The 25,758-nt window shown below is 38.4% G+C and overlaps 1 protein-coding gene across 9 annotated transcripts in view; it reads left to right on the top strand.

Annotated features, from left to right (window-relative positions):
- SYNJ1 (synaptojanin 1) overlaps positions 1 to 25,758 on the top strand; it is a 75,134-nt gene that overhangs the window by 18,392 nt on the left and 30,984 nt on the right. For 6 of the 9 annotated variants that reach the window (XM_068144517.1, XM_068144516.1, XM_068144515.1 and 3 more), the window contains exons 5-17: positions 2,147 to 2,372; positions 4,172 to 4,255; positions 5,084 to 5,145; positions 5,737 to 5,833; positions 7,302 to 7,471; positions 9,423 to 9,504; positions 12,768 to 12,920; positions 16,031 to 16,196; positions 17,886 to 17,909; positions 22,134 to 22,325; positions 22,460 to 22,544; positions 24,393 to 24,533; positions 24,884 to 25,076. In XM_068144517.1, coding sequence (XP_068000618.1) covers positions 2,147 to 2,372; positions 4,172 to 4,255; positions 5,084 to 5,145; positions 5,737 to 5,833; positions 7,302 to 7,471; positions 9,423 to 9,504; positions 12,768 to 12,920; positions 16,031 to 16,196; positions 17,886 to 17,909; positions 22,134 to 22,325; positions 22,460 to 22,544; positions 24,393 to 24,533; positions 24,884 to 25,076 — 1,675 coding nt within the window. The remainder of the gene's footprint in view (positions 1 to 2,146; positions 2,373 to 4,171; positions 4,256 to 5,083; positions 5,146 to 5,736; positions 5,834 to 7,301; positions 7,472 to 9,422; positions 9,505 to 12,767; positions 12,921 to 16,030; positions 16,197 to 17,885; positions 17,910 to 22,133; positions 22,326 to 22,459; positions 22,545 to 24,392; positions 24,534 to 24,883; positions 25,077 to 25,758) is intronic. The other 3 variants (XM_068144520.1, XM_068144522.1, XM_068144521.1) reach the window with 2 other exon arrangements.

The raw sequence follows: 25,758 nt of genomic DNA, 5'->3' as shown, positions 1-25,758 counted from the left end.
TGCATCTTTCCTCCTCTTCTGTCCAATATAGAAGACTCCAAACCACATTGACACAAGGAGACATTTCTTTATGGTGAGGGTGACAGAGCACTTGAACAGGCAGTCCAGAGAGGTTTTGAAGTCTCCTTCTCTGGAGACTTATAAAACCCACCTGGATGCATTCCTGTGTGGCCTCCCTTAGGTGATCCTGCTTTGGCAGGGGGATCTCTGGAGGTCCCTTCCAACCCCTTATGTTTTGTGATTCTGTGATATGTGCCAGTGCTATTCTACGCTTTGCCACTCTTTTGGTCAGGCAGAGGAGCCTGATCAGTTTGCTTTAGAAGAGAAATATGTGTATTAAGACAGAAAATAAGCTCAAATCTTCAGAAACATCTACACTGATACAAGTTTACAGGAGTTAATAGGAACCTGGCTGTTTTTCTTTCTGCACCTGGAAAAAGCCTGGGCTCTCCATGGATAAATCTGTATTTCAAGGCTTGAGAAATGATGATGGTGCCTTGTCACCCTGTCCAAATAAGTTTGACTGACTTCGGCTCTTGTGAAACTTTTAAAGCTACCTGTTGGGGATTTTTCAGTAAGAATTGGTCCTCTCAGGGGCTAGATGTGGAATGGACCCCATTCCAACAGGAAATCATTGAAAGTCAGTAAGAGTCTTCACTTCAGTAAGCTTTCTTGAGCTTAATAAACAGAACATAAAATTTGGAACAGGAAAAAAAACTCAACAGCTCCAATCTCAGATTGCCCAGGGAATGAGCAGGGTTTGCTTTCTCAGTCTGCTCTGGTAATGGATCTGTATAGTTGAATGCATGTAGGGTGACAGGATTGGAATCATCATCAATCAAGCTGCGCCAGGGGAGGTTTAGACTCGAGGTGAGGAGAAAGTTCTTCACTGAGGGAGTCGTTCGTCATTGGAATGTGCTGCCCAGGGAGGTGGTGGAGTCACCATCCCTGGAGGTGTTCAAGAGGAGATTGGACGTGGCACTTGGTGCCATGGTCTAGTCAGGAGGTCTGTGTTGATAGGTTGGACTCGATGATCCTTGGGGTCTCTTCCAACCTTAGTTATACTGTAATACTGTGATACTGTGATTGAACTGAGGTGCTTGCTAAGTTGCAGATTATTTTTAAGGTTTTTTAACAATGAAAATTCAGAATTAAAAGGCTAAAATTGAAGTGAACAGCTTCAACCTTTGTAGCAAATACATTATTTGCTATTTCTGGATGGTGACAAAACCAACCATCTTCGGAGAGTTTACTTTTCTTTGCTGTACAGGAAACTTCAGTTCTTCTTTATATAAAGTGAATGTTTCCAAAGAAGGTCAAAATCCAAGCCCCATTAGAGTGAGATAAAACAAACAATCCCTTCCAAAAACAAACAAAACCCTTATATAAACCAAAGTTTAGTCTTTTTTTTTTCCACTCGCTACAGTGTTGTTTGGTGCTACTTAACGCAGAGCTGTGTCCAAACTGCGGGTCGGTCTTTCATTAGAGCAGTAACTGGTGTTAGAGAAAGGTACAGGCAGTATATAATGTACCAGCACTTAACCCTGAAAGTGGTGTTTACAGAAATTTGAAAATCAATTTGCTGCAGATACATTCCTGGAAACTTACCTGGGAAAATGGTGACAATACAATAGAAATAATCAATGTGTGTGGACAAGAAGTTTTCATCTAGTTTGTTTGCTTTTGTGATGGTGTGAAATAGAATACTGCTTTACCTACCACAAAATCTCACCCTGCAATTGAATGTCTGGTTTTTGTTGGGTTATTTGTTTGTTTTTCTTGAAGAGTCTGTAATCTTTCAATTCTTAAAGCCAGTGTGGAGTGGAGAAAAATAAACAAGGCTGGGTTGCTCTGGGTTTGTTGTTGGTTTTGATGGGTGAAGAGTAGAGGCTGTAAGAGTCATTTTTCTAAGGCAATTAAAGTGTATGAATGCACCCTATATTCTTATTGTGCAAATGTTTAAGCTGTTCTCTTGAAAACTTCTCTATTTACAGTATGTTTCAATAAGATTTATATCACAGATCCATATCTGACTTCTCTTGTTTGTAGTAGTGGGTGTAAAATACAAGAAGTCAGTAGCTGGGTTAACAATTTGAGCTGTATTTCATTTTCTTCCAGTTACTTCATTATTTTTTTTTCCTGGCAGGAACCAGTCACTGCATTTGCATCTGAAGCACTATGGGGTGAACTGTGATGACTGGTTGTTACGCCTCATGTGTGGAGGAGTGGAGATAAGGACAATTTATGCGGCTCACAAGCAGGCAAAGGCTTGTCTCATTTCACGACTAAGCTGTGAGCGGGCTGGCACCAGGTTTAATGTCCGGGGAACAAATGATGATGGCCATGTGGCTAATTTTGTTGAAACTGAGCAGGTATGTTATGCTACAGTGCACATTGCTTGGCTGATGAGCTCAAGACAATCATGTGTGTGGATAGGGCTTTTTTTTTGCCCTGAATCAGTGGATCGCAAGTCAGCAGATACTGGAATTGTTCCTTTGCTGCTAAATAAGGAATTTAAGTAGGTTACATAATTTGATGATCTTGGTTTTTAGTGTGGCTTAAGGTAAGGGCATGCATGGGTCTGTTTCAGTAGCTTAAGAAGCTGTTATCCCTGAACTGCCTGTAGGTGTTTGTACTCCCTTTTAGCCTCCTGAGCTGTTGGTGAATGTGTGAGCAGATCGAGGGAGGCGATTCTGCTCTCTAACTGCTCTGGTGAGATACCACATGGAGTATTGTGTCCAGCTCTGGAGCCATCAGCAGAAGAGGGACATGAACTTGTTGGAGCAAGCCACACAATGGACTGGAGAGTGGAACACCTCTCCTAGAAAGAAAGGCTAAGAAAGTTGGGGTTGTTCAGCCTGGAGAAGAAAAGGCTTCAGGGAGATCTTATTGCTGCCTTTCCGTAATTCAAGTGGGGGGTGGGCTATGGCAAATATGGGAACAATCTTTTTAGCAGGGCCTGTTGCAACAGGACAAGGAGAGATGGTACTAAGGAGGGTAGGTTTAGACTGGATATGAGAAGGACATTTTTTATTTACAGTGAAGTTGAGCACTGATGCAGGCTGCTCAAAGAGGTGGTGGATACCCCATCCCTGGAAACATTCAGAGTCAGATTGGGTGGGGCTCTGAGCAACCTGATCTGGTTGAAGATGTCCCTGCTTACTGCAGAGGGTTTGGACTAGATGATCTGTAAAGGTCCCTTCCAATCCAAAGCATTCTCTGATTCTTATGGCCTGAGTTAATAGTAAAATAAAAAGACCATAGAAACAAGCAAAAGGCAGTTTTGGCAAACACATTGTACCTACCTTGTGGTTCAAGGCAGATAAAAGTATTCTTATAGTTACTTAACACAGCTTCTCTCAAGGGCAGTCTTTAAAGCCACTGTAGTTCTTCTGCATTCGATTACATATCTTTCCCTTTATTATGCAGCAGTGCAAGAAGCTATTAATTCCTTCTTTGCTAGGTTTTCTTTGCTCACTTCTTGCAATAACCTAGTTACCAAGATGTGTCTGCAACTGTATTTATGTGAGTAGGTATCTTTTGGTTGACTCACTGGTTCTGCAAAGCCTAGGTAACTTGAGTAGCACTTTTTCCATGAAAGGGCTCTGCTTATCAACATCCCATTTCAGTTTATTCAGAACACTGTTGTTACAGTGTCTCTGCCCAAGTTTCCTGGCAGGTTAATGTCCCTAGGTGACTGTGGCATATTGTTCCACTTAGTTTCCTTTCCTATTTGCTTAATGGAGTGTTACATTTTGGATTCTGCTGCCCAAAATCTGTGCAGGTGTTGTGAGTAGGCTGCATTGTTATTTTCTGTGCCTTGTTGTGTGTTTTAACTGTTCCTACAGGAAGGCCTTACCAAATTTTTTTTACTTACCTTGCCAAAACAAGCTTCTCTTAGCAGAGAAGTCATTCAGGCCCAGGCAAAAAAAAATCTTGCTGCATTTTCTTAGACATTGTGAATTGTGGTTTTGCAAGGAAGCCTAACAGTGCCAGAACTTCTTTTCTGAACTATTCAGAGGGATAGGGAGAAAAGTCTAGGGAACACAGTATTTTAGCTTGTACATAACATAGAATTATATTTTATCGATGTTTAGCTAAAATGAAGAAATCCAAAACCTTACACTCTGTAGTATCTACTAATAGTATGCTTTTTTCCTTATCTTAACAGGTGATATTTTTAGATGACTCTGTGTCATCTTTCATACAGATCCGAGGATCTGTTCCATTATTTTGGGAACAGCCAGGCCTGCAGGTAAGCAGAAGGTAGATTTAATTATACAGATAATTCTTGCACATGCATTTTTAAACTTCTTACAGTAGCATTTAGACTTCTGCACAGTTACCTGTCAGGATGAGGTTATCCTTTGGTAACAAGTTGATGCTATTGTTTATTTCACCAATACCTGCTACTTTCGAGTCTCTGAACATAGTTTTGCACGTGATTTGAATGTTCATTGCTTTTTCAAAACCCCAGAATGTCAATAAGAAAATACCTGCTTTAATTTAAGTTGCTGTTTTAAAATAGGTTATCCAAGGGCATCCAAAGAGAATATTTTCTTTTGTATTTTCTTTACAATAAGTCTTTTCAAGAAGTCAGTATGGATCCAAGAGTTACTGTAATATCATTTCATCCCAGTTTTCTTGCAAAGGGGAGTTGTATCAGCAGCTACTGTGGTACAGTTTTTATAGGGAAGATGAAAGAAAAAGCTCATTCCTTACTGTGAGTCTAGTTTCTTTAAACTAGAGTCTTAGGCATATATGAACCAAAGTTATATAGGCATATACTAAAGTAGAGTCTTAGGTAGATAAGCATTTTGCAAAACTACTGAAACATTTAATGCCTTTTATTCAAAGCAAGTAGTAATTAGATTATGTGATTAAATGATATCAAATAAAAGAAGAGGAATTTAAGGAAAGCTCATAATAAAGAATGGACACCATAGCAAGCAGAATAAATCTGGGAGATTTCATTTAGAAAGCGAGATGAATTTTTTAGGCCATGTTTAGGATCAAAAGAGGTCTTTGAAGAATGATGTGAATGTGCAAAGACACATAATTTAATGTAATCTTCTTGTCACAGGTGGGATCCCATCGTGTCAGAATGTCAAGGGGGTTTGAGGCAAATGCACCAGCTTTTGACAGGTAAAAGAATGTCTTACATTTCCAATAATGCACTGCAAAGGTCTGGTAAGTGGTCTATCAGAAGGGAGGGATATGTTATGCCAAATGAGAGGCTTTGTCCATACAAAAGAGTATGAGTATTTGTGATTCAGCAGAGCAATGAACTGCCTGGCTAGCTTTTTCAGACTTTACAGGATTGCTTGTGCCTTTGAGTGCCTTGTTGAAATGCTTGAAGAAAATTTAAAATGGTGAAATACTTTGTTGAATAGAAGACAAAAATTATAGTTGTGTTCACATTCACTGGTCAGTGTTTGTCAGCTGCTGCAAACAAAGTCAAATTGTCTTATTCTTGCCATGACACTTCAGCTTCATGGCTTTAGCTCTTGAACTAAGTGTATATTGTTAAATTTGTGCTATTATCCTGATGAAATAGCAGTGGCTGTATGCTATTACTGAGTTTTATAGATTTGTTTGGACAGGACACGACAAAAGGCTTGTGGCAGTTAGTAGAGTACTTAGGACTTACATGCAGTATCTCAGTCAGTCCTGGAGGTATTTGTGTCAATTTTCTGCATGCCAGAAGATGAGTATGGAATTTTTTTCTGTCAACAGGCATTTCCAAACTCTTAAAAATTTATATGGCAAGCAAATTATTGTAAATTTACTTGGTTCAAAAGAAGGGGAGCACATGCTCAGCAAAGCTTTTCAGGTGAGTATGACAATCCTCTCACTGTTAATCCTTGTTTGAGCCACAAGCTGCCCAGGGTAAAAGGACAGAGAGTGTTTTACCCCCAAAGGAGTAAAATAAAAACACTCACACAGAATTGGAAGTTCAATGAAAAATACTATTTACAAAAATAACAAAAAATACAAAAGATATAAAGGAACAAATGAAATATGTATACAAATCAGATTCAGCCTTGGCCCAGTTCTCCACCTGGTTCTATCAAGCCTCACTAGGCCAAAACCTTCCCAGTCCTTAATGTCCCCCCTACCGCAAGCCTCACTGCCCTCTCCCTGCACTAGGCCAAAATTGCAGGGCAAGAAATTAGCTTGCTAGCCAAGGCCACAGAAAGCCACAAACTCCCCCACAAACCCAAAGAGACGACAGTTGCCGTGCCAGGAGCAGAGAGAAAGGAGAAAGAGTAGCCACTTTAATGAATTCCCACTGGTGAGGTTAAAAATAACTATTACATTGCTATCCATAAATACTGACAATTCATGTAGCTCTGTCTGAAGCCAAAGAACATGCCAATAGCCATCTGTTGTTTTCTTTTCCCATTTTCCTTTTCCCTTTGTGTTATAATGCTTTACTGTCTTAAGCCATTCACTGGTGTCTTTTCTGTATCCAGGTATCCTGGTAGGAAACATTAGTGCTGCTAGATGGATATCAGTACCCAGTGCCCATCATAGTTTTGCCTACAAAGATTGTGTGAACACATCAGGATTTTTTTCAGGGAATATTAAGGAAGGTTTTGCTTAAGCCACCTTCCACAGCAACCTACATAATTTGTCTTTTAGTAGTTTATGAAGTGTTTGCATAGAATAGAATAGAATAGACCAGACCAGACCAGACCAGCTTGGAAGAGACCTTCATGATCATCTTGTCCAACCTATCATCCAACACCACCTAGTCAACTAAACCATGCAACCAAGCACCCTATCAAGTCTCCTCCTGAACACCTCCAGTGATGGTGACTCCACCACCTCCTGGGGCAGCCCATTCCAATGGGCAATCACTCTCTCTGTGTAAAACTTAGTCCCCTTTGCTGACAGGTGACTGTTAGTGAAAGGAATTTCCACTGAAACAACTCCTCAAAACAAGCTTTTTAACAGTAGAGGAGGCTGTAGACTGTCTTGGTGACCCCTAATAGTAAAGAAAACTCTGACTTTAGCTGTGGCAAGATAAGGAGAGGAGAAATATTATTGGATTCTGAGTGATTTGCATCACACTATCACTAAGGTTGGAAGAGACCTCAAAGATCATCGAGTCCAACCACGGCGTTGAACAATAGTGATAAGAATGGTTTCATTTTACCTAAGAGAAAGTCTGTAGTCAACAATATAGGTAATGAAACAGCTTTAAAAATATTTGTAGCCTCTTGGGTAGTTTATTCTACTATGTGTTCAGATATTGGTATACTTACACTTTTTTCTTCTCTTTTTTACAATATCAGAGTCATTTGAAAGCATCTGAGCATGCAGCTGATGTCAAAATGGTGAACTTCGACTATCATCAAATGGTTAAAGGTGGAAAGGCAGAGAAACTACACAGTGTGCTTAAACCTCAAGTCCAGAAATTCTTAGATTATGGATTTTTTTATTTTGATGGAAAGGAAGTGAAAAGGTTTGTGCATACAACATCTGTACATTTCTTCAGATTAAATTACTATTCCTGAGTGCTTTTCACCCTGAGCAAGAAGGCAAGATGGGAAAAAAAAATGCTACTTCCATTGTTTTGTTTGCATTGTAACCAAGATAATGTGTAGCAACCAGAATACCAGTCACTTATTTTAGTCTGTTAAAATTTGACCCCTTTTTGAATAGGCTGTATAAATCTTAATGGAAAATACATATGTGACATTGGTGGGACATGATTTAATTTCAGACCTTTGAACTCACGATTTTGGTGAGAATAGACAATTGCCTTTTTTCTTGGGTGCATCCACATGGCATTGTTTATCCATCTTCCTGTATGATGTTACTCTCATTTTTCTCAGCAAAGGAGCCTACTGTTTTCTGTTTGTTGTGAATGATGATGTTCACTGCAGTCTTTTTCTAAATCTTTTTGTGTCTGGATCCTCCCTTTGAGACATTTAGTCCTCCACAAAGCATGAATGGGATGCATGTTTTCTGCCCTCTACTCTACTTCCCAGTTTCGCTGTATGTCTGCCCCTATTTCCCCACCCCTCCCTTCTAGAGCAAAGGCTGTGCTTATCTCAGCAGGAAAAGGGAAGCCAGGCTAGAAATAGACAGCATTCTTGCTCTTCTGTCTTCCACACCCATCCTCCTTTTAATTTAATACCAGACCAAACTGCTGAGTGAGGTTCTCCATGAGGAAAGAATTGTGAGGGGGTTGTGCAGTGGGAGAGGAGAAGAGGGTTCTAGTGTCACCCCATGCTTTAAGCTGACTTTGGGATTAAATCCTCCAGGATCAAGTTCTAGTAGGCCTGAATAAGATTAGATTTAGTGTGGGGTTGCTTAGATCCCATCTCCACCTCAAAACACCACTGACCATTCTCCAAAGGTTTTAAAAGTGGTGTGGCATTTTGTGTTGGGAGAGCACCACTTGGTCTCGATGGAGATTCAAATAATACCACCCATCAAAAAGGCAACAGAAGAGAAGCAAAATAGGCTGTGGCTTGTGATAGCTTGAAGAATTGCATTAATAAAAGATACAGTGTTGATTTTTATAAGACCATGTACCATCTTTGGAGAATGTCAGGGTTTTTTCTAACAGAGATAGCAAGTTCCTTTGTATTTCATATTGAATGCAGAGATACTAATGAAAAAGTAGCCTTGGAGAAAGCTCTTCAGAATTGTCTACAATGTATTGTTAGATGTCCAAATAAATGTGATGAAGCCTTACTGATATAATTGGGAAAAGTGTGTGTCATTGGGAGAGCCATCACAATTTTGTACTTACAGCCAGGCAACAACAGCATGGGTATGGCCTATTGTGACCCTTCTGAAAGCTTTATAACATGAGTTGATGGGCTTCTATCAAAGTTGGTACCTGAGGGCCTCAAAGCATCTGTTGAGTTAAGGGGGAAAAGACTTTTTTTTTCTAATTTTTATTCTGGGGGTGAGGAGAGAGAAGATATTGAGGAACTGACATTTGCTTTAGTTTTTATCACACATTCATCTTAGTTTAGTTAGGCAAATCCAAGAACTGTCCTAATTTTGTTTTGTTATAACTAAGAGTTAATATTCCCCCCCGAGATTCTTAGGAAGTGTGTTAGTTGGGTTGTTTATAAAGAAAACTTAATTCTGCATAATATTTTAACCAAGCAAGCAAGGAGAACTGTGAAAAACTGAAGAAGGGTACATGTTATTTGCAGGACTTAATTTTTGTCTGGTCAATTCTACTGCAAAATTCACTGCTGTTACTGGAGCTAACCCTCTATGGCTCACACACTTACAAGCTTACTTGCAATGACAGTAACGTTGTACTGACAATACCCTGATTTACCATTCTGGTTCAGATCTGGATGTTCCTGTCTTTGTTGGTGCTATGTGTGTTTAAAGGAGTTATTTCAGTTGTTTTTAATCTCTGTCTCTTATTGTTCTTGGCACAGATCTCAGAGTGGTACTGTCAGAACAAACTGCTTGGACTGTCTGGATAGAACAAACAGCGTGCAGGCTTTCTTTGGCTTAGAGGTAGGAAAACTAGTGTCCAGATACACAGCTGCTCCTGTTGCTTCCTAGCAATTAGGCTGTAAAAATAATACTGCCTTCCCTGTGAAAGATGCTTTGTAGATGGCAGTTGGATTTACAGTGTGATACTTTTCTTCTTCTGGGGCAACCAGATCTTTATAGTTACAGAAGCAGTAATTGTGTAGGAGTTGTAATGAAAGATTAGGTATGCAGCAGTAAGGAAAAAATAAATGTTTGTTCTCTTACATTTCAGTTCTTTATGTTTGATAAGGTTCAGGCTTGCAATTCTAAAATAAATAGTGGTGTTGCAGTCCTTCACAAAAATATTTGCTTTCATAGTTTCATAGTTTCATTCAGGGTTGGAAGGGACCACAAGGATCATCTAGTTCCAACCCCCCTGCCATGGGCAGGGACACCCTACACTAGATCAGGCTGGCCAGAGCCTCATCCAGCCTGCTCTTAAACACCCCCAGGGACGGGGCCTCGACCACCTCCCTGGACAACCCATTCCAGGGTTTCACCACTATCATGGTGAAGAACCTCCTCGTCACATCTAGCCTGAATCTCTCTATTGCATTAAGTTCTTCAGCATACAGAATTGGTCTTCGTAACATCTGCTGGCTGTGTGCTCATATTTTCTCAGCACTGTGCTATGAATTCTTCATGTGACAATATCATGGTTGAGGCTTTGGCCACACTCAGATTGAGTAACTGGAAACAAAACTTGGGATTTGGTCCTTCAGGGTTGTGCTTCAGCATACTGGCTTGCTATTGAAACAAAAGCTCTAGCCTGCAGGTTTATACATTAGAGATTGAAGACGTGAAACTGGTAGGAATTGGAGTAGATTAGTACTAACAGGGCTAAAAGAGTAGCTCTGAAACCTTTTGGCAGCTCCACTCATCTTAATAAACTAAGTTTGACTCCTAAAGAGAAAATCCTTAGAATGCTTAAAAATGAGAAATGATGGGTACTGTAACATGAAACTAAGTAAAAGGATCATTTTTTTGTGTTCTGGATTGTACTTCATTAAAATGCTTGTGTTTTAGCATCTATAGGAGGAATTTCTGAGAGACTTGCAAAATCCATTAGCAGTAGAACAAACATTTCTGGTTGTGGACTAGGTGGTGTTTTGCTGTTGGGTCTGTGAAGCAACTGATGTTGCCAGTTCACTGGTGTTTTAGTCAAAGGGCATGCTGTTTACCCTCATGCAAACAATGAGTTTTTCACTTAAACATTCACCACCAGTACATACCGTAGCAGATGCAACACAGTTTGAGAGCTCTAATGCCTTATTCCTCCATTGTTTCAGCTCTCCACGTACCATAGAGGGAGTCACACTTCTCAATTACTAAAATTAAGAGAAATAATTCTTTATTTCATTGTGTCCTGAAAAGAGCAGCAGCATGCTTTGAAAATCTCATAGCATTTATTACACGGCGTAGTTTGTGTATCGGTATTGACTTGCTGTGGGAGGCACAAATGATTAAAGTCTTTCCTAGCCCTAAATTTGTTTGCTGTACTTTAAGAGTTCACTTCAGGTAGTGATAGGACTAGGGGGAATGGAATGAAGGTAGAGGTGGGAAGATTCAGGCTGGATGTGAGGAAGAAGCTCTTCACCATGAGAGTGGTGAAGCCCTGGAATGGGTTGTCCAGGGAGATGGTTGAGGCCCTGTCCCTGGAGGTGTTTAAGCCCAGGCTGGATGAGGCTCTGGGCAGCCTGATCTAGTGTGGGATGTCCCTGCCCATGGCAGGGGGGTTGGAACTAGATGATCCTTGTGGTCCCTTCTAACCCTGACTAATACTATGATACTGTAGATAGAAAGTACAAGCTTGAAGTAAGCAATTAGGTTATCTTAAATGACCCTTGAGAAATGTTGCCTCTTGTATTTTACTGATGATGCAGCAGTTTTCTAAGGCATAAGAGCAAATCTTCTTACACATTTAATGCATGTAGTATTTATATGGCAAACTTAGTTTTGCAACTTTATTTTTTTCCTTTCTTAGCCTTTCAAGAACTACGTTAAATATACTGAGTTATTTTCATAGTATCATAGTATCAGTCAGGGTTGGAAGGGACCACAAGGATCATCTAGTTCCAACCCCCCTGCCATGGGCAGGGACACCCCACACTAGACCAGGTGTGTCAAAATTTTCCTTGGTGAGAGCTAAATTATGATTTCAGCTAAAATATGAGAGCTAAAAGTATGCAACTAATGAGAGGGAAAATGGTAAATCTTCATGAGCTGCTTAATTTTAATATTTTATTGAAATGAGGTCTTTAAATTCTTACTTTTTTAACATGATAGATACCTCATATAACAAGTACTGACCTTTAGAAGACTACCTGAAATTACAAGACAAAGCACCCAATTTCTGAAGCTTCTTTTTATGTATATCTCTACTTAATTTTGACAGCAAGCTTCCTTTTCTAGCGTCTGATTCCTGTCTAGCCTTCAAAATGTTGCCTTTATGTAGTTTTATGCTCATAATTGTAGAATTCTCCTTGCCATTGGACACACCAAGTTTTTAAAGATCTTTAAAATCTCTTGAAAGTAGCTTTTTGACATTATTATTTTAATTGAGTTACTTGACTTCTAAAATAATCATGATTCCACAAACTAGGATTTCAAGCAAGGTGCAGTTTCCTTCTCTGCATCCATGAGCACAATGGTAATGTATTGAAATGTAAATGGATACCTTTATCTGTGTTATATGTATGCAGTTTAAATGCATTTGATGTAGGCTGTGCATTGTGGAAAATTAATTCAGATACATTGATTGTAAAGGTAAAGATTGCAGTGTGTGACGTGTGAAAACAGTGAATGATGGAAGCTATTGCTATTTACTGATCACAATGCTCTGTTGCTACTGTGTTTGATGGTAGAGATCAGTGTCTGTGGTATCCTTCATGTTCTTCCTAAGAAATTGTATTACTCTAATTCTAAGCTATGTAAGTAGAAAGACTTTTGAGAACTCAAACTAGCTTTCCTTGTTATCTGGGGAATTTCTAGATGGAAATATTTGCCAATCAATTGCATAATTCTTCCTATATTACTGCTTTCTTTTAGAAGATAATTAAATGCAGGTGCTGCACATACAGTGCAGCCTTTCAAATGACATAGTGTCAGTTTGGTCAGAATGATGCCTGTAAACCAAAGATGTCTTCATTTTTGTGCTTACATGCTGAAGAAAATACAATGTCCCTTTTCAATAAATACATTTTAAAATACTGTTCTTTTGCAAATGTTGTCTTTAACTGTTGCAGATGCTAACAAAACAGCTGGAGGTATTAGGATTAGCTGAGAAGCCTCAGTTGGTTACTCGCTTTCAGGAGGTTTTCCGATCCATGTGGTCTGTGAACGGTGATTCTGTTAGTAAAATTTATGCTGGAACTGGAGCCCTTGAAGGAAAGGCTAAGGTAAGATACATTTTATTAAAAACTTCAGCAGTATCTAGCATAGGTTTTAAAAAAAATAATATCATTTATATAAAGATGAGATTTTATCTTTAAAAATGTGCTTTTGTTGTAATCCTAAAAAAAACAGCAAAAAACCCCATGACAAACCTACACCCAAACAAAAATCAACTTGGAAAGGTTGGTTATGTTGTTATCTGAGTCTTGTTTCAATCCATCATCTCTCAGCTGTGCTCAGGCCTTCCAGATAACACCATACTGTAGGAAAGGATGGAAAGGATGAGGCTCAAAAATGATTTCTTTAGATCATTGTTCAGAAAAAGTTTATTCAAATTAGCTTTAGTTTCTTCGAACATTTAGATCTTTCTCCCTGTAGTTCTTTTTTGCTCACAGTATCTCCTTTCTTCAGATGTTTCACTGGATGTTGTTTTTCATGCTTTTAGTGTTTATTAACATTGTCAAACAGGATGCAGCTAGCTGGGTGGGGGTTTTTTGTGTTCATGCTTCTCCAGCTGCTTCTTTTGAGTTTTGCAGTTACTGAAAAAATCCTCCAATTCTGTTTCTACCTTGCTTTCTAATGTTGTGATAACAATTCTGTACTGCATGACAGTGTAATGCTCTATTTCTCTTCAACTTGTTTTGTCTGTGTTGACACGTGAGTTCTGATTTTCTAAAGCTCTAGTGTTTTTTTTCCTAACAATTTTGGGTTTTTGTTGTTTTCTTTTTGTTTCCATAATTCTCTTTCATCTGGTGATACCTGTCAAGACAAATGTGGAATCATAGCAATTTTTGCTCTCGGTTCCTTCAGGAATTTCTCTTCATACCATTCTTTTTATTCAAGAATGTGCTGCTGCTCCTTCCGTGTGGCATACTATGTATTCATAGTCAATTGTTTCATTTTTCCATCACTTGTTCATTCAAATCATATCAGGGTCCTTCTCTGCACAGTGTACAAGGCATCACAGTAAGCTGCATAAAAAGAAAATCAGTCAAATCTACTTGTTGCTTATTCTACCCTTTATTGGTATATGCAAAGACTTTTTCATTTGGGAATTTCTTGTAGAGTGGAATTTGGTTAAAGGTGTTTTAGTTTTTCCTTAGAAAAATGTCACCCAGACCATCAGGAAAACTACAATAAGTATTTTATGGAGTGTCTCCTATTCTCCTGACGTTCTCATTCACCTTTACTTGTTTCTTTTCCTGAATTAATAGTTCTCTGACATTCAGTTGGCTACTTAAACTTGCTACTTTGTAAAATGCATTTACTGTATTTGCACTTCCATTTTTAATGTTTAAACACAGAGTACATTTACTCTGCTGTCTTGGTAATAACACAGGATCCCTGCTTTGGTACAACTCTTAATGAGTACCACATCTCATAATTCAAACACAGTGTCCCTGACGGAAGTCCATCTATTCAAAGATGATCTTTAATACTTGCAAAGCCATACAATGCTTGGCATTGTTTCAGTGAAACCTGACCAGGTCACTACTCCATACCTTCTGGGGTACTCTGACAGTGTATTTTAAACTGTAGTTTTAGTGTTGTTAATTGTGTGCTCATTTCTCAAATGAAAAAAAATTGATGGTTGAGATTCTTCCATTTCTTGCTTGTCAGTTTGATTCTTCCAAGTGTACTTAGTAGTAAAAATATGGGAATTTGGAATAGGAGAAAAAGAAATTTACCTTTACATGTGTTAATATACATTTCTATACTGAAAACCAGTCCTTTTAAAAGTATTGTAATACTTGTTACATCTAACTCCTTACCTACTCTTTCTTTTGCTTTCTCTGGGTTCCTTTCAATTAATTGCCTGATATGTGAATGGTGAGTGTGGTTTTTTTTGGATCATGGCATAAGTTATACATTGTCTGACAGAAAGGGAGCAGCTTTCTGTTAAAATCTGATTGCAATAGTATGCTCCCCAACACTTCATCCACGTTGTCTTCCAAAAATCATGGTGCCAATTTACTACTACTTATATTTTATGAACAGATAGTTTCTTTTTTGTTGTCTAGTACAATTCGTAGCACTAAATGATTGCTTAGTTATGTAGTTTTCTTAAGCTTTTGTCTTTTTGTTGTTGTTATGCATTTAAGAGACCTTCATGAACAATGCAAACTGCAAATTTGGAGTGTTTTTTTTTTAATAATAATATAATACCATGCAGCATCCCTGATGGATTATGGTCTATATTTGTTATACATGTAATAGCATGTGCTGACATATCCCTCACATGCAGAATACACCTCTGTGAATAAAACACCACAAAGCATGTCATCAAGAAAATATCTTTGTGCCTGTCACTGCCAGTGCTGCATACATAGATAAACACTGCTGGTTTACAACTGTGAGACTGCATGACATGTTGATTTACATTATCTTCTAGGTGTCTGACCCATAAGGAATATCTGTAGCAGTATATCTCTTGGAGATTCTTGTTTCATTCAGACAGTTGGACACTGCTCTTCGGGAGCACTGTTCAATCGTGTCTCTTGTGTGCAGTGTGTTCAATGACAGTGTCTTCATATGTATGTAGCTATAGATTAGTATATATGTTCCTTCTGGGTTCCTGCATGAGACTTGTATGTTATTTTAGAAAGTTAGGGGGTCTTTATATTAATGTGGATATTTCAGAATGCGAATTCTGAGCTAGTATCCTTCTGTGTGCATATCCATATGTATTCATCTGTCGTGACATTTGGACTCAAGTGATTGCTCATCTCTCACTGTTTGGGGAAAAGCCCAAAATCCACTATCATGGTTTAAACATGACACTGTAGTCATTTAATTTTTGAAAACCAAGGGTTTAGGGGGGGGGAAAAAAAGAATTCTCCCTCCCTGCAGTACTTTGTTCAGGTCTAATAATGTAAAACGGAATAATGTGGTTGTTAGATTTGTCTTGAAGGTATTACTGGGTTAGGGATGGGGAGGGAGGGGGGTTGGGAAAGGACAAACAGTAGGCTCAGTAGTTTTTAAACACTTAAAGAAGGGAATTGCCTTAGATTTTAAAAACCACAAATGCAGTTTACAAATGTGTTACTGAATATTGCCAATGTCTTTGTGAGCGGTGTCCAACATAAAATATTTTATACGTGTTCCTCCCTAACAGGCTGGAAAGCTGAAGGATGGTGCTCGTTCTGTGACCAGAACGATTCAAAATAACTTTTTTGATAGCTCCAAGCAGGAGGCCATTGATGTTTTGTTATTGGGAAATACTCTAAATAGTGATTTAGCAGATAAAGCACGGGCTCTCTTAACCACCAGCAGTTTACGCGGTATGTGTCTTTCAGGATTTTAATGTCTGATAACTATTTGGTGTAAGAAGTCTGTATGCAGTCTGTGTTCAAAGCGCTGTTGGAAAGTATAAATGCTGTTTTATGTCCTGTTGGCTTATTAAGAGGCACAAGTTACTTTTGGTTTGCTAGTATTGCCAAATTAGCATGCTGCAGTAATTTCTTTACTGTTTATATTTTGTTAATGTCTGGTGGTGTAATAGGTAAATATTTGGGGAGCATGTTTACCAGAGTTTACTGTAGGTGCATGAAGATATGTTCTGTGCAGTTCTTCATGTATTGCAAGTGTTAGTCATGACAAATATTTGCTGAATTTGGGAGAAAATGTCCTGAATTATTAAAATATTAGCATATTTTGTTTGCTAAATATCTTCTTTAATTTGATCTGTCACCTCAGTGAAGGAAGTCTCACCATGGTCTTAAATTAAATAGAAAGTATTTATTCTTTGCTGAGTCTTAAGAATACTGGTATTTATCTTCATTTTGGCTTCTAAGGCACTGAGAGAAGGAGTATTGGTAAGAAAGAAAATCTAAAGTAACAGGAGCTGTCAGAAAACTCCTGATGAATGATTTTCCATTACAAAATGGAGTTTTGTAAGAAGTCTTTCCCAGAAACATGTGCACTGTCCAAAAGCTTGTCAGACTCTGCATGAAATTCTCCATCAAAATAGGAGAGTTTAGTAAGAAACTCTGCTTAGGCAGAGTAGCCATGTGGCACTTGGATGGTCTGATTACAGAAAGGTGGTTCACCTAATCAGAGCAAGGAGCTGAACCACAGCTTTCTGCATCCCCAAGCAGAGGTATAGCCTACATGGCCACCATGACTGCAGTCCCATCCTTTTGTAGATCTGGTGGGCAGGGAAATAGTAAGTTGGCCAAGCATAGGGCTGTGTTTAGAGCATTCTTCTGAGATACAAAAATTGGAGGAGCATAGAAGGAACTTAGATTTGAGTCTTCTTTCCACGGTATCAGGTAAGAGTGCACTAAATGGTGCTGGGTTTAGAGATTAATGACATTCTTAATTTTTATTTTCCCCCCCCTTTTTTCCTGGACACATGTCAACCTAGAATGAGAAAAATATGTCTAAACTTCAGTGCTTCAATTAAGAAAAAAAATAATTACCCAATTGTAGTCTTGTGGGTATTTATATATTTCTTATGTCAAACTTGAAAGACACTTTCCCTCATTTCTCTACCACAAGGTTTCGTATTAATGTAACTTTTCCTGCATCTGAAACCTGCTAAATCAGTCTCACCTAAAAATAGGTTTGAAAGTCATTTTCATTTCTTCTCACTTTCTCTCTGAATGCAAGCTGCCCTTGTCATATTTGTAGCTTCTGTCAACTGAGGAAGATCTATCCTTCTTCCCTGAACATAATGGCTTTGCATTTCTGTTAGGTGGTGAATTAAGTAGAATGATACTTCACATGTAAATCCATTCTTAATAAAGCAAGAAAAGAGAATTTGTTAGTACTGATGTGGAGCTTTTTAGATGTTGCTGCATAACAGATGTGCTTTAACTGATGAAAATGGTTAGGCGTAATACATTGTATATTGCATAATAAATTGTATGTTACAGAGTGTTCTCTCACATATTGCTGGAAAATTTGATAAAGAAATTACTTACTTGACTGATTTTTTTTCTCTTATTTCCTTCTTACTGCATCCGTAGTTTCAGAGCAGTCATTGCAATCAGGTATAGTAAATTAAGCTGTAAATATCTGAGCAGCTGTTGTTCTTCTCTGGCTCTTTGTTTTGTGCCTACTGGTGTAACTCCTGATTGTCTTACATTTTCCTAGTAGTGTTTGGATCTGAAATTCCTGTGTTCCAAAAATCCCTTAATCCAAGAAAAGCTCTTTAATCCAAGAAAAGTGAAAATGTGAGGGGTGAAAAAAGTGTTGCACTTGTGCTTGGGTGCGAGTTATGAAAAGAGGCAACCAATACCTGGGGTTTTGGTTTTGCAAATGTTTTATTCTAGCTGTAGGGGAATTTGCCTCTTTTTTTTTGTCAGTGTTTTTTGTTGGTTTAGTTGTTTCCCCCCCCCCCCAATTGTTTATTTCCTGATTTGGGAGCTTCATATTTTTGTTTTGTGTAAAAGTTTTGTTTAGGATAAGAAGTGAACTTCTTAAGGCTTTACCTGTTTGTGTTCTTGCATGGAACAGACAGATTTTGTGATACCTCCCAGGAAAGACGAATGTACTGCAAATAATTTGAAATGACATGCTGGCATTTGCAGTGTTGGTAAAGCACAAGTACAGTCAGAAGCACTGAGATACAGTTAGCACTGCACATGATAGAAAATGAAGGTATTAGACCATCTGTTTTGGTACAACTCTTAGTACAGAGAAGGCCTGAAGAGGGAGTTTTCTAGTTCACTCCTAATCATCTGCTTTGAGACATTGCAGTAATATCTTGACCTTTGTGATGTTGGGCTTAGAATGTGAGAGGTTGGTTTTGGAAGGTGCAGTAATCCTGTGAACAGGAAGAAGAGGTAGACAATAATAAGAATGTGCAGGAGTCAGCCAGCTAGAGGAAAATTGTGTGAAAGGTATCTCAAATTTAAGAGGCTTCTGAAACCTATTATTATAGCTGTAAGTTAGCAGCATAAGCAGTGCAATGCCTTTCAATTTTGTTTTCGAATTTTCCTATTTCTTAGTGGAAACTTTTTGTAACAAACCATTCACATGAAGATGCTCCATTTGGGGAGATGTGATATATACATGGTCCATATATTTAAGGGAGAGCTATGAGTACTTGTCAGCTGTGCAACACTTCATCATCTCCTTGTTCCCAGAAACAGTTATTTTAAATGAAATAATTCTAATGCTTATATATATTGTGGTCTGATACTATGATACTATGATATTCAGATTTTACTATGAGAAATTCAAACTATGAGAAAATTAAAATGGCTGTTTCTGAGGCACAGCCTTAATAGAGTCATTGTGCTACATCTTGAAGGTAGGTTCAGTGAAGACAGATCAGATGCTTAGTTTCTGGTTGGGAGGAAAAAAGTATGTTCTTAGTATCTGGGAAGATGAAGGGAGAGGAGGAGGGAAAGAAACAAGGATGCTCTTAGTAATTGCTCATAGAAGGCTCCCCATAATAACAAAGTTGTGATGGGTATCACCTGAGCCTGTGTGCTCAGGTATTAAACACCATCTACAGGTACTGAAGATTGACAGGGGAGGATCCTTGGAAGAATGAAGGAGAATTTATCTTTATTGTTGGCTATGTTATTGTTCAAATACATCTGAAGTGTTTAAAGCTTCATTTTTATTTATTTTTTTAATCCCCCTTGGAAAAATCACTTAAAGCTTTGCTTTTTCTGTTGGTGTTTTATTGTATCTACTCAACTCTTATTGAGTACTTAAATAAAGAGATCTGAGTCACAGGTAGTATGCAACTGAAATAAATTGATTCAGTGGCACTTTATCAATGTTCAAAACTGTTTATAGGAACAAGCATCCAAGTTGTTATTTATGGTGTTTCCATCCAGACTGTATCAGCCTGGCTTATATGTCATGAAGAATCATACAGGTATGACTTCCCAATGTGGTGTTTCACTGTGGGTTTCATCTGGATACAGATTGCATATGCTGAAACATACCAACGGTAATTTGGATGTTGGAGTAAAAGAGTTCAATCAAATTCCATTGCACAGAATATCCCACCAACAATTTTAATTAACCCTTTCTGTCTAGAATTGACTTTTGAAGGTCTGCCTGCCTAGTATGAATAGCAGTTAAATGATTTTAACTGCAAAATAACAGGAAAACAATTGAATTTTTAATGCTGTTGACTGAGACACCATTTTGTTGAAAATATCAAAGGTAGATATGTGCAGGGAAATAATGTATGCAAGAAACCCAGGAGCTTTGTAAAAGCAGGCAAAAATGTAATCTTTTTTCTCTTTTAATCTTTTTTTCTAGTTTACCACAAGTCATTCTACAATTTAGGAAGTTTGCTAATTTAAAAGTATGAATTCCATGTTTGTAAGAAGTATGTTGTCTAAACTTAGATTTGCTTGTAAGATTTTTCACATTTGTGGTTCAGGAAAGTGTGAAGAGTTAAGCAGGCAATAATTCAATTTTGCAGCTCTTCTTGAAGTCCATTTGGTATCAAACAGAAGTTATTTGGAATAACCATTTAAAATTGATTTGACTAAATCTGCAAAAGAAAAAGAAGGAACTGGAGAGAATAAAAGTCCAAACTCTGCTTTTAAACTTTGAAACTGTCTGTGATGCTCTTTTGGGTTCTTTGGGTTCAGCTAATCCTTTGGATGATTTGAGTACTTGCATATATTGTGGCTACAGTGTTGTTTGGACTGGTTTCCCTTTAGTGGTAAAGTGCTTGGGTAACTTCTGTCTTTGACCCTCAGAGGCTTTTCTGGTGTTTGGTGGTCTTCTTGACTTGACTATTACCTAGTGTGTAGATACATTCTGAAGTACACTCAGTATTTGGTTCTAACCTCAAGGTGTAAAGTATTCTGATGGCTTTTTGCTCTTTTCTTGACTTCATTTACCTGGATTATGATTAGGAAAGCATTATCTCAAGCACGATCTGCTTATAGTACACCAAGGAGACACCGGTCACCTCATTGTCTTTTACATGTGGTTAGTTCATGTATGGAAATAGGACTTGTTCAGTGGTGAAAATGTTCAAAACCAACAAATACAGTTTCTAGTTTGTTTCAAAGCTGTGAGTGCTATAGATATAGAGTCCCTGACTTTTGTTTTAATTGGGCAGCCAAGATTCTGTAACAAGTTTAGAGGCAGTAAACTTAAAACCAAAATGAAACAACCCAAACAAACTGCAAAGACAGCAGCTTGCTAATTATCCTGTTTGGGGGATTTGCATGAAAAGATTGTGTCCAGTAGTTGACCATTTTGCAAGACAGCCCGTGGTGAAGGGGAGAATTACATCTAATACTGTTAGGAGGAGTCTCACAGTTTCATAACCGTGAGACTATTCAAAACAGGTAAATTAATATCACTTAGATAATGTACAATTATTATAATTACACCTAATGCAGTTTTTATTCCATTGAGATGAAAGAAAAAAAGGGATGTAATTTCAAAATACTATTCATCTCTATTTGTTTGCATTGGGGAAAATAGATCTGTATGAGTGTATTTTGCAGCTGATTTGTGAAAGGACTTTTAAAATCTCTGTAAGTCTGTGTCTGACCGCTGAAAAACCTGTTTTGTTTGTTCATCTCTCACAGTGCCCTTTACAGATTGGTCATTACTCTCCCATCTGGCAGATAGAAACAAGACATAGAGAAAGGCTGACATGACAGAGAAATTAGTTTAATTATTTTGAGTCCTAGCCTACTTTCCTCCCTAAAGCAGTATTTTAGGAATTCAACTGAACTAAAAAGTAATTCTGATTGTGGCTTAAATAGACAAACTCTAATAGCATAAAATAATGTGCTGTATCTATTTTAGTAAATGTAGTGTATGAGTAATTTTTGCACTTACAGAGATTAACATCTCTGTAAGTGGGTTTTATATTGGAGATTAAATTTCATAAAAGTAATGTATGAAAGTGAGGTAGATGCCTTTGTTGGCATGCATGAAAAAGAATGGTTTCCACAGAGAATCACAGATAGGGTGAAAGATTGACAAATATTTATAAAGCCTACTTTCTATGTTTCTTTTATCTATTATTTATATTACTTTGGACAAATTACTACTGTCTTTCAGTCAGTATTCTACCCAGACAAATAATAAGTCCACAACTGGACTTTCCCACCTGAAAAGCTACATTCATCTTGCTTTCACGGTTTAAGTTTCTGTATGTCAGTGCATGAATTTGTTGCCAGTTCTTTTTTAAAGGGAAAGAGCTCATTGCCAAATTCCCTGAGGAAGCAGTCCTTGTAAAAATAATGCCTTCTCAATTGTTTTTTTTTTTGCAGCCTCTGTGAAAGTGCTAAAGAATATGTGTGAGAACTTTTACAAGTATGCAAAGCCGAAAAAAATCAGAGTCTGTGTCGGGACTTGGAACGTCAACGGCGGCAAGCAGTTTCGAAGCATTGCCTTCAGAAATCAGACCCTCACTGACTGGCTTCTCGATGCACCCAAGTTAGCTGGTATACATGAATTCCAAGGTAGGAGCTGTATTCTGCCAGTTTTTTCTTGATTTTTCATAATATAGAGAATAAACTTCGATATAGGTATATGAGGTCTTGGTTCTTAATTGATTTGCAGCCAACAAATATCTATCTTCAATATTTAAATGCAGATCGCAAAAGCAAGCCGGTAGATATATTTGCTATTGGATTTGAAGAAATGGTGGAGTTAAATGCAGGAAACATTGTGAATGCCAGGTAGGTGACATAATCTATACAGTACTGGTTTTGTTGATAATCTCATTTTTTGAGTCTTTTTTTTCCCCTGTTTTGTACTGGCTGGGATTAGTCTGGATTAATTTTTGACTGTATTCCAGTTCTCTGCCAGTTTCTGTGCCAGGATTGCAGACATCATCTCAGCTTTGTCTAGCAAAACTGCGATCGCTTAAGTTACATTTAATGTAATCTGAAGGATCCATACAGTCAGTACTTGGCTGTGTTTTGGATTGTACCTTCAGCAGCCCTTCAACTTTTTTCCTCATGTAACACTTTCCAGTTTAGGAAGGATGTTGACTTGCTGGAACAAGTCCAGAGAAGAGCAACAAAGTTGGTGAGGGGTTTGGAACACAAGCCCTATGAGGAAAGACTGAGGGAGCTGGGGAAGCTTAGCCTGGAGAAGAGGAGACTCAGGGGTGACCTTATCACTCTCTACAACTACCTGAAGGGAGGTCGTAGACAGGCGGATGTTGGTCTCTTCTCCCAGGCAGCCAGTACCAGAACAAGAGGACACAGTCTCAGGCTGCGCCAGGGGAGGTTCAGGTTGGAAGAAGTTCTATACAGAAAGAGTGATTGCCCATTGGAATGGGCTGCCCAGGGAGGTGGTGGAGTCGCCGTCATTGAAGGTGTTCAGGAGGAGACTTGATGGGGTGCTTGGTGCCATGGGTTAGCTGTTTGGGTGGGTTGGATTGGTTGATGGTTTGGACGCGATGATCTTGAAGGTCTCTTCCAACCTGGTTTGGTTTATTCTAAAATAAAGGTTTATTCTACTTGGTGCCATGGTCTGGTTATGGGGTCTGTGTTGATAGGTTGGACTCGATGATCCTCGAGGTCTCTTCCAACCTTAGTTATACTGTGATACTTGAAAGGAATTTAGTGCTCACAGTGTTCCATAGTCTCTGTGCCTTCCTACTGCTGGTAACAGCAAGTCCAGTGAAAATCCTTCTGAAAGTACGATACGTTGGTATGCCTTTATATTGTGTCTTGCATATGATTTTGATCTGTATAAAGCAAGGCTGTCTTTCATACTGTCAGTTTCCAGTGTCATTCCATGCATTATGCACATATTATTGTGGAGTTTGGACTTTTCACCCCTAGCAGAGTGAATTATGAAAATGTATTTTTACCAGTAGTGGGTGATACTGGTAATAAAGTCTTTGTGTAGTCCTAGCATTGTATTCACTTTGTCCATTGTTTTCTCTTTGTATTTTACATGTTTTCTGTTGTTTAGCAAGCTTTCAACTCGTTGGGGAAAGCACTTAAAGCTTATAACACTGTTAGCCTTTGCACAGGCTTATGTCTTGCAGACAAAGTGGTAGTTCATCATCCCCTAATTTCACACTATGTCTAGTTAATGCTGTTTCCAGGTCTGATATTCTTAATTTATTTCCAATGCTAGTTCTGAAAGCCATGGTCTATTAGATCTCCAAGGAAGTTTCTTCTTGATCTAAGACCATGGACATCTCTGTTTTCCAGTATCGGCTGAGCTCAAGGCTAGGAAGTAACTCCCTAGAAAAATTCTTAGACTTTGCTCCTCTGGTGCAGCCTCAGAAATACACAAAAGATAGTCCCTGGCTCCTAACATTGTCTATGGTGTTGTGAAAAGTGAAGCAGCATTTTGAGGCTGAATTTGAAATGATGATGTCATGACAGTCGTGTCTCTGTTACGAGGCATTTGAACACCATTCGCAACTTATCTTTGGCTTACTACCACAAGGTTTAGTTAAGATGAAGTGTGAAGTTCATATGAAGTTTATTTAACTAGATCAACAGTTTAGATACCTGCTTAATTTGATTTATTTTAAAATTGACACTTTTAACCTCTACTAGCACAACCAACCAGAAGCTTTGGGCTGCTGAACTGCAGAAGACTATATCAAGAGACTACAAGTACGTGCTGCTGGCTTCTGAGCAGTTGGTGGGCGTCTGCCTTTTTGTGTTCATCAGGCCCCAGCATGCTCCCTTTATCAGGTCAGTAAACAGACAGCTGTGCCCAAGTTGGGTCACCAGCAGCTTGCGTTGTTTTGCAAGCTAACAAAGAAATGTACCAAGAAACCCGTGGGGCTTGCAAAGAGCTGTTCCATAGCCTGGGGAACTCCTGCTTAAATTCTTTTAATGCAGTTTTTAAATGCCTCATATGCCAAGAAAGCTTGAAAAGCTGAAGTGTCTTACTGTTACCTGCTGTTGGCATTTTTTGAAAGCAGCCCAGTAGCCTTACTGCTGAAAGGACAATGTGAAATGTCCTCTATAGCATTTAAAGTTGATACCTTCTCTGCCATTGTATTTGAAAGTTTAATAGTGGTTTTTTTAAACTCTTTTAGGGATGTTGCTGTTGATACTGTAAAGACTGGCATGGGAGGAGCCACTGGTAACAAAGGTGCAGTAGCAATTCGGATGCTGTTTCATACATCCAGTCTTTGCTTTGTCTGCAGTCATTTCGCTGCAGGGCAATCACAAGTTAAAGAGAGAAATGAAGACTTTGTAGAAATAGCTCGCAAGCTCGGCTTTCCAATGGTAAGCAACAGTGTTCAAATTCCATAAGGAACAAGAAGTTAAATGCATTGAGCTCCAGCAGTGTCATCCAAAAGCTCTATTTATTGATTTTCTCCTCTCCAGATTGCCTTGGAAATCAAATTTCCTTCTGTTGGAGGTCTCAGAGATAATTAAGTTCCTAACGTTTTTATTAAAGTAGGTGACAACAGAAGGAATAGACCTTTCCAGTGCAATGACTGATGGAGATGATGAAGCATGATTTCACTTGCATTAGACAGCAAGGATTTAGTATAGGAGAGAGACCTTACAGATTCTTGATGTGCAGCAGAACATCTATAGGCTGCAGAGTTAATCAACTGCAAGGAACAAAAAAATCCATGGGAAGCAGCACTGTTTTCAATACATAAAGATTGGCAAAAATCATTCTCATCTGTTGTTTACTCATTTTTGTCAATTTGGATTGTACAGATCTGTACCATATTCTCATAAAAGATTACCAGACACTAAGTAAATACTCAACGCTTTTATCAGTGCAACAAAAATGCTTCCTTGAGACTTAAAACTGTCTTACTAAGTTTTGTAGTCCAAACCCTCCTATTTTAGTTTCTATGGTGCTGCACAGGAGTCTGACACTTTATTTTACAAGCTTTTTTTCATGTCTAAATTTGTCCCCATGGTCTTATTTTAGTTATTATGAAAGTAC

The sequence above is a fragment of the Melanerpes formicivorus genome, unplaced genomic scaffold, assembly GCF_026170545.1.
Source record: "Melanerpes formicivorus ecotype bairdi unplaced genomic scaffold, bMelFor1.0.p_v2 SCAF_11, whole genome shotgun sequence".
NCBI lineage: Eukaryota > Metazoa > Chordata > Aves > Piciformes > Picidae > Melanerpes > Melanerpes formicivorus.
Note: the sequence above shows the minus strand (reverse complement) of the source record. Positions and strands in the feature narration are given on the sequence as shown.